Source organism: Miscanthus floridulus, chromosome 7 (assembly GCF_019320115.1).
Source record: "Miscanthus floridulus cultivar M001 chromosome 7, ASM1932011v1, whole genome shotgun sequence".
Classification (NCBI taxonomy): Eukaryota; Viridiplantae; Streptophyta; class Magnoliopsida; order Poales; family Poaceae; genus Miscanthus; species Miscanthus floridulus.
In genome coordinates, this window is record NC_089586.1 from 28898752 (window position 1) to 28907569 (window position 8818).

The 8818-nt window shown below is 54.1% G+C and overlaps 2 protein-coding genes across 2 annotated transcripts; one reads left to right on the forward strand and one right to left on the reverse strand.

Annotated features, from left to right (window-relative positions):
• Positions 1-811: 811 nt before the first annotated feature.
• Positions 812-3028, forward strand: LOC136462939 (protein LYK5-like). Its single transcript, XM_066461983.1, has one exon. The coding sequence runs from the start codon at positions 945-947 to the stop codon at positions 2991-2993; it is 2049 nt and encodes a 682-aa protein (XP_066318080.1). The 5' UTR covers positions 812-944; the 3' UTR covers positions 2994-3028.
• A 4764-nt stretch (positions 3029-7792) lies between these two features.
• Positions 7793-8409, reverse strand: LOC136465278 (uncharacterized). Its single transcript, XM_066464080.1, has one exon. The coding sequence runs from the start codon at positions 8396-8398 to the stop codon at positions 7793-7795; it is 606 nt and encodes a 201-aa protein (XP_066320177.1). The 5' UTR covers positions 8399-8409.
• Positions 8410-8818: the final 409 nt, after the last annotated feature.

The following is an 8818-nucleotide window of genomic DNA, read 5'->3' on the forward strand; positions in this document are numbered from 1 at the left end:
AAAAAGCAGCAGCAAGTTACATCACCACCAGATAGTCCAGCAATTGGGGACTAGAAGCAAGAACCCTCTAAGGCAAAGCCCTGCTGTACACACTAGAAGCAAGAGAAAACTTTCAGATTTGAATTTGTAGTTCAAGCAACTCATTTGTATGGTCTGTAATGTTGTGCAACCCTCTTATTTTGCTTGATATATAAACTTATGGCTCCTTATTTTTCTTAGCAAGTATGAGCCTAGCTGAGAATTGAATGAACAATAATGGCTGCTTGAACCTGTTATTTTGTTTGGTATCCAATGAATTGCTAGTTTGGTCGGTAAACATTTGAACTAATGAATATCAATATATTATATGAATGTTGTGAACCATATTAAGTATTATATGAATATAATATTGTTGTCATATTTCTATGCATGTGTTGAAATGTTATTATTTTTATCACTGCATATTGCTGACATGTCTCTAATTGATTTGCCTGTGTTCTAAAGTTCAATGGCAATCAATGGATTGTTGTAGAGAAAATTTCTAAGGGTAAAATTGTCTTTCATATGCTATTTAACAACGATCTCTCTGCATTGGACGACAATGACAGTGAAGAGATTTAAAATTTAGAATGAATGATAGGAAAGGGAACCTATAATTTTCGATCACAGTGAGAGGAGTGTTATAGGTTTGACAGGGTTGACTCTGCGTGCCGTGTTGACCTGCCTGGGCCCTCCATTGGGTGGAGTCCAGTTCAGTACCATCACTTCAGGCGCTCGGTCCCTCCCGCTCCCGCTCCCGCTCCCGCTCCCGCCCCCGCCAGCCATTGCTGGAAAACAGAGAACGCCGGAACCCAAACAGCCACGCAACGCAACCGCAACCTTGACCGGTTGACTCTGCCCCTCCGCCGCGCTCGTCACATACCCACCCAATCCGCCGCTCAGTCGCCGCGTTTCCCACACAGACGATGGCTCCGCCAGCTCAGCCGCCGCTCCCCGCTGCAGCGCTCGCGCTCCTCGTCCTCCTCCTCCTCGCCGCCGCGGCTCCGGTGCCGGCGCGCGCGCAGCAGGAGTACGAGGCCAACAAGCAGAACGCCTGCTACGCCACCAATACCAGCTCCGTCCTCGGTTACACCTGCAACGCCACCACCGCCTCCACTCCGGCCTGCGACTCCTACCTCATCTTCCGCTCCTCCCCGGCCTACTACGACACGCCGATCTCCATCTCCTACCTCCTCAACTCCTCCGTCTCCGCCACGGCCGCCGCCAACGCCGTTCCCACGTTGTCCCCGCTCACGGCCTCCAGCCTCGTCCTGGTCCCCGTCCCCTGCGCCTGCACGCCCGGCGGCTACTACCAGCACAACGCCTCCTACACCATCCAGTTCCTCGGCGAGACCTACTTCATCATCGCCAACATCACCTACCAGGGCCTCACCACCTGCCAGGCGCTCATCGATCAGAACCCGCTCCGCGACAGCCGCGGCCTCGTCTCCGGGAACAACCTCACCGTGCCGCTCCGCTGCGCGTGCCCCTCGCCCGCGCAGGCCGCCAGGGGGTTCAGGTACCTTCTGTCCTACCTCGTCATGTGGGGCGACGACGTGCCCTCCATCGCCGCCAGGTTCCGCGCCGACCCGCAGGACGTGCTCGACGCCAACAACCTCACCGCCGACGATATCATATTCCCCTTCACCACGCTGCTCATCCCGCTCAAGGCCGCGCCCACGCCGGACATGCTCGCTTCCCCGGCGCCGCCGCAGCCCACGCCGGCGCCGTCGGGCGGGTCGGGGAGCGGGAAATCGGTCGGCGTTGGCGTCGGCCAAAGCTGCGGCGCGCTTGCGTTGGCAGGAATTCTGGGCCTGCTCTGCTTACGGGCCAGGCGGCGGCGGCGGCAGCGGTTCGCGGATGGGGAAAGTGTCCGTCAACGCAGCAAGGTGGTCATCGACGTGTCCTCGTCGGCGGAGTACGGCGCGCTGGCGTCGGGGAAGCAGACCCCTAATACGACCACGTCCTCGACGTCCTCCGGGACCAGGTCGCTGGTGGCCAGCGATGTGCGCGGGGCCGTGGAGTCGCTGACGGTGTACAAGTACTCGGAGCTGGAGAAGGCCACCGCGGGGTTCGCGGAGGAGCGGCAGGTGCCGGGCACGTCGGTGTACCGGGCCGTCATCAACGGCGACGCGGCGGCGGTGAAGCGGGTGGCCGGCGACGTGAGCGGAGAGGTCGGCATCCTGATGCGCGTCAACCACTCCTGCCTCGTCCGCCTCTCCGGCCTCTGCGTCCACCGCGGCGACACCTACCTCGTCTTCGAGTTCGCGGAGAACGGCGCGCTCAGCGACTGGATCCACGGCGGCGGCGGCGGCGGCAGCACACTACGGTGGAGGCAGCGCGTGCAGGTGGCGTTCGACATCGCCGACGGGCTCAACTACCTCCACAACTACACGAACCCGCCGTGCGTGCACAAGAACCTCAAGAGCAGCAACGTCCTCCTCGACGCCGACCTGCGCGCTAAGGTGTCCAGCTTCGGGCTGGCGCGCGCGGTCACCGCGGCCGACGGCGGCGCGCAGCTCACGCGCCACGTCGTGGGCACGCAGGGATACCTCGCCCCCGAGTACCTCGAGCACGGCCTCATCACGCGCAAGCTCGACGTGTTCGCCTTCGGGGTCGTCCTGCTCGAGCTGCTGTCCGGGAAGGAGGCCGCGTTCGCGGACGCCGGCACGGGCGAGGAGACGCTGCTGTGGGAGTCCGCGGAGGAGGCGCTGGTGGCGGACGGCGGCGAGGACGTGGACCGCGCCAAGATGCACGCGTTCATGGACCCGCGCCTGCACGGGGACTTCCTGATGGACCTCGCGCTCGCCATGGCTGCACTGGCGCTGCGGTGCGTGGCGACGGAGCCCCGCGCGCGGCCGGCCATGGACGAAGTCTTCGTCTCGCTGTCGGCGGTGTACAACTCCACGCTGGACTGGGATCCCTCGGATTACGGCACCTCCGGATCTCCGATGGTCGTGCGGATCAGCGTGTAGAAGTTAAAATTGCATAGAATTTGAACAGTTTTGGAATCGAGCTGTGTTTATACTAGTACTAAGATTGTACTAAGAAAGAACAAATAAATGCATCATTGGTTTCATCAATTTGTTTTACATTGATCACTAGTACAAACAAATCCACTCAAATTGCCGCTTCAGCTACTCCTTTTCTTTCGCTGGAACAACACATCACATTCGTCAGAAGAACAGAACCATGCTGCAAGTTTCGTATTGCAGCATTTTCGGCAAGAAAGAAAACAAGAGGCGACCAGTTCTTGGATGTACCGTTGATCTTTCAGCGAGGATTTCTGGTGAGAACGTTGAGCTACTAGCCTACTAGTAAGAACTGTTTTGTCGTACCAGTAACTTGTAAAGGAGAAATGCATCTTTGATTTTAGAGTTAAATGCGCCCATGAACTTGCGCAGCTGTGCTAAATAGGTCCGAGAACTAGAAAACCAGATATCTGGCCCCTTAAATTTGCGAACCCGTTTACTCCAGGTCCAAATGCCAAAACCAGCCTGGTTTCCTGACGTGGCCTTCCTGTCCCACATCAACTTCGCAGTTAGACCCCTGGGAAAGCTTCAATTTGAAGCACGAGTCCCTGGTCGCGCCCGCGTTGCGCCCGCGCCGTTGCCGCCGCGCCGCTGCCGCCGCTCCGCGCAGCGCCGCACGCGTCCGCGCCCGGGCAGCCGCGCCGTGCCGCGCCACGCCGCACGCGTCCGCGCCCGTGCCCGCGCCGGCGCCGCTGCCGCCGCTCCGCTCGCGCCGAGCCGCAGCGCCGCTGCTCCACGCCCGCGCCGCCGTGCCGCTCGAGCCGCGCATGCCGCCGCTCCGCCCCTGCTCCGCGCCGTGTTGCTCGCGCTATCGTGCCGCTCGCGCCGCGCGCGCCGCAGCTCCGCGCCCGTGCCGCCGCGCCGCACGCACCCGCAGCTCCGCGACGTGCCCGCTCCGGCGCCCCTGCTCCGCGCCCGCGCCGCCGTCTAGCGCGTGGCTCGGGGGCAGCAGCAGGTCACGGAAGGTGCGGGCGGCAGTAGGTCGCGGCGGCCGCGGATGGTGCGGCCCTCTATCTCTCCGCCGTGCCGTTGGCGCTGGGCCAAGCTACGCCGCCGTCCGTTCCCGCCGCGGCAAGGAGCAGCGACGGCGTCACCCTGCTCGCGCTGGAGAAGAAGAAGGTTTTTTTTTTATAAATGGCGCGGGCCCAGTCCACAGTGGACATGCCACGTCACCAAAACCGGGCTGGTTTTGGTATTTGGACCTAGAGTGAACGGGTTCGCAAGTTTGAGAGGCCAGATATCTGGTTTTCTAGTTGATGGACCTATTTGATACAGCTGCGCAAGTTTAAGAATATATGGTGCATTTAACTCTTAGATTTTATTATCACCCAAACAAGACATATTGCTCTTCCTCAGATGAAGCGAACTGTTTCCACTTCGGAATTAGAAGCTAAAATAATTGCCGAAAGGGACTGAACACATGCGTGCTTATGTGGCAGTACTACTCCTATGTGCATTCAAACTTTTTTTTTTAAGTGTCAACGTGGCGTGGGGGAGCGAGAATCCCCCACCTGATCATTTCGCCATTCAGACTTTGTGCAAATGTGCGCTGTTTTGTGGCCTCAGCTGGGCGTAGACCCTTAAAACGTTGATGTAAAACTCAAACTTTGTTCTGTTATCTAAAAAATGGTGATTAAAAGTGTTAAAACATTATGGTCCCTGTTCGTTTCGCTGAAATTTAGCTTACGCTGATGCTTATGCTAAAATACTGTGAGAGAAAAAAATTATTAGTTGGTTCGCAAAAGTCCTATTGAAGCAGTGCATCAAAAGTCCAGTACTCCTGTTTACAGTGCAAGATGCACCGGAGTTGGTCACCGGCATTCTGAAAAATGATCTTTTACTGAATATTGTTATACCATTATTAGTTCACTGACAATTCTAACAAAGGGTGGATGCAGAGACCGAAACTGACAATAACTCTGCAGATTTGAAAGGTTCACAAAACATCTTTTACGCCATACACATTTTTTTACTAACGGAAATGATCCAACTCAGGCGATCATCCGTGACTCCCGTCCGGATGCGGCTCCCCAGGAGCTCCGAGCTCCAAACAAAAAAACAAAATTCCCCCACTCCCTCGTGCTTATCCGCAAGGCCCAGAAGCAGCATGGCCGCTCATTGTCCGCGCCTCTTCCCCCGCCGCCGCTAGGGCGCATGTGTCGTGGCGCCTCAGGTCTTCCCTGGTCGAGCCAAGGGCACCCACGAGCGCGGGTGGTGCTCGCGCCCGCCGGCTCCGACCTCGATGGCCGGAATCGATCAGCCCGGCTTTTCTCTCCCCTATGTTGCATATGTATGTTTCAAGTGTTTCAGACGTATGTTGTAATTATTTCATCTTGATGTTGCAAAAGTAAATCGAGGGTTGGACATGTTGCAAGTGTTTCAGAGGCATGTTGCAAGCGTTTGTTCAAAATGTTTCATATAATTTCAGACGTATGTTGCAATCGTTTTTATCTGGATGTTGCATATGTTCCAACAATATGTTTCAAATATTTTAGTTGTTTCAGTCTTATGTTACAACAAGTGGTTTTATGTTCCAAGTTGCAATTGTTTTATTTTGGATGTTTCATGTGTTTTCACACACATGTTGTAAAAGCATGTTTCCAAATGTTTTGTCTGTTTTCCGTCTTATGTTGCATTAATGTTAAGCGTGCGGGGGCGCTGCGGGCCGGCAGACGGGGTTGCTGCGGTCGGGGCTTGCTTGGGGCGTGCTCATCCTTAGCTGCTCCTCCCGGCCCCTTAGTGCCGCCCACACGGAGAGAGAGGAGGGGGTCACGGGCGACTGGCGGGTGCAGAGGCGGGGGCGGAGTGTGCGCATGGGGTGGGGCGAAGGCGGACGGGGGGCGGGCTGCGGTGGGCCTGTGGCTGGGAGTTGGGCCATGGTTCTGTTCGCTTGGACTTGGAGTTGCGCCCGCTGCGGGCACCGGACGTCCGGGCACTAGTGCCTCCATTTTGCTAAACTGGATTGTGTATTCTCTGTGCCCGATGCAGTGCAATCTCATCTTATACTGCACATCCTGTAAGTAATCTCATCCCAGATGCAGTGTTTACTTGTCAGAGTAAGCCATTTGCCATCTGAAAGAGAAAATAAGTCATTTGTAAAATATTTTAAGCTTTTCTATAGTCCTATTGAGTATTTGCACTGTTGAATCTAATAACTAGTATATCAACTCGATGGTCGTTTAACTGCATTGTTCAGATCTGAACATTTTGTTTTTTTTTCCACAAAGAGGGAGCAAAGAGAACTCAGCGTCTGCTTCCTTTTTGGGGAAAAGGAGGAAAAAACGAAAATAAATGAACTGAGTTTTTCCTCAAACACACAAGAGAATTAAATGTCATTGCATAAACAAAGAAATAGGCAGTTCACTAAACCAATTCATGTTCAAAGAGAATGCCTTTGAATTTTCAAGTCACAACCATGGGGAGAACTGAGGAAATAAGGAAGGAACATCCAGTTGACTTTTTTTTTTGTCAAAGCTGTGTCGTCAATTTTGTAAAAGAGGGGCCCTAAATGGACCAAAAGTTACCAAGCAGGCAAGCACAATAGGTTAAACATTCAGTTGTGTACAGGGAAACATGAACAAGTCAAAAAACATGCAGTTGATCTTTCGGCAAGCACTAGTGGTGAAAATGCTTAGCTCTACTTTTAGGCTTTACTGAATGTTGATTGGTTCACTAACAAAGGAAAGGCCATAGATTGAAAACATGGTAAGATTTTTTGGGCTTTCTGCAGTCCAGGTGAGCATTGGGATCTAATAATTAGTATATCGACGTGGTGGCCACTTCACTGCTGCTTTGAGAGTTGAACATATGCCACTTTCTGCCATCCTGTCACCCCAACAACACATCAACATTGGTCAGATAAACAGAGTGACTGTTTTGACTTCAGAAAAAGAAAGAAAAACGAACAAACAAGCCAGAAAGGATTTTTTTTATTAGAAAATCCACAAAGAAAAAAAATGGACATTAGGACTGAACCATTTCTTATCCATACAGAATAACAGAATACCTTTGAATTTGCAAGTCACAACCATGGTGAGAACCAGGAAGAAGTCCTTACTGTGCCGTTTCCAGTAATCAGTTGGTGATCAATGGTCGGTGCCCCCAAACATTTAAGCTGATCTTGAAGTAAGGACGTGAAAGTATTTAGCTAACGAAGGGAAGGCCACAGACTGAAATGACAACATGATATGATTACAAAATCATATTTACATTCTTCAGCCAGAACGACGGTGCACGGTTGACTCAATCGAAGCAGGTTCTCTGATGCTTGGATCTCAAAGCTGAACACAAGCTACAAGATGCATCCCCATGATTCAGAAATTAGTAGGTTGCTGTCCTACTCCTTTTTTTGAATTACTGATGGATATGCTGAGGTAAATCTTTGCAGAGTGCCTTGGCTTCCTCAATAGGAGATTAGGATGAACCGAGGAAGAAGGTAATCATGAATGGACTATGAATATCGAAACTACTCTTGGTATTAATTACAGTACTTTTGCAGCTATGTGCAGCGGGAAACCATATTATTACAGTGGTGTCCAAGTTTACAACCCTGTCAAGTGTCAAAATAAGCACCTTTCTCTTAATGAAAAAACGTGCCTCGTGACACTATCGAGAAAAAAAAATCAATTGGGCCAATGGAGAACCTTTGTTGGGCTTACGCGCTTAGCAAGGTCGCACAGCATGGGCCTAGTACAACTACCTGAGCTCCTGCAGTCCTGCCTCTACAGTCCTGCACCTTGGCCTCACTCAGCGTCCTCCCGAATCATGCTCAGCATCCTCGTGAACGCTGACGACCTCTTGGTCTCTCTCGAGGCCACCGCCGCGACTTTCTCGGCGCTCCTCGCGGGGGCCGTGAACGTGAACACGGCGGAGCCCCCGAGCGTGAGCTCGTTCAGCGTTTCGTAGAACACACTCTGCTCGCCCTCGTCGTGGTCCTTGCTTTCCAGTCGCGTGACCGGCACGACGCGCCGCCGCCGGCGGCGCTGCGGCGGCTTGTCGCCGGGCCCGAGCGCGGAGGTCGCGCGCACCGCCAGCGCGGCCATGTCGGCGGTCGACAGCGGGTGCCCGAGGATCTCCGCAGGGAGCACGAAGTACATCTGCCCCGGCCGTAGCCGCTCAGCGGCAGCCAGCGCCGGGGGCGGCTCGTTGAAGTAGAGCGCGTCGGAGTTGCACATGAAGAACGAGGCGCCGCCGCCGAGAACGTCGGAGACGGACGCGAGGGGGTCAGAGGCCGGGAGCTCCTTCAGCGTGCCGTCGGGGGCGATCACCCTGGCCGGCTCCGGTGGTGCCGGCTGCTGCGACTGACTGGAGACACTATTGCCATGGATGCAAGAAAGCGTTGATCCCATTGCATGCAGTCTCGTCGTGGATGTGTGGCTGTGTCAGTTTGTGATGAGGAAAGCTGAGCAGGTGGTGCGTATATATATAGACACCGCTGGTGGATTAACCGGTCAGGATCAAGGAGGTAGATCAGTATCTCTCATCACTCAACAGAAAGGAGAAGTAAACGATCCCGTCCGGCACTTGGGAACGCACTGGTTCTCGTTTTCCACCCTGCTTGCCAAACCTCAGTACTGTACACTAGACTGACGGTAGCTTCGAAGCCGTTTCAGCAGCACAACTTTCCATTCGAACATTCCATGGCTCCGTCCATCTCAAATCTATGTGCGGGCGTGCGGCCTCTGCAGTACCCGGGTTTACAGCCCGTGAACCACTGTATTTGAGAAAACAAGGATGCTAGCGCACGACTCCCGACGCACACCCCGAAT

What these genes read in the sequence shown, in the direction of transcription:
- LOC136462939 (XM_066461983.1), top strand. Translation starts at nt 945, where the DNA reads ATGGCTCCGCCAGCTCAGCCGCCGCTCCCCGCTGCAGCGCTCGCGCTC.
- LOC136465278 (XM_066464080.1), bottom strand. Translation starts at nt 8,398, where the DNA reads ATGGGATCAACGCTTTCTTGCATCCATGGCAATAGTGTCTCCAGTCAG.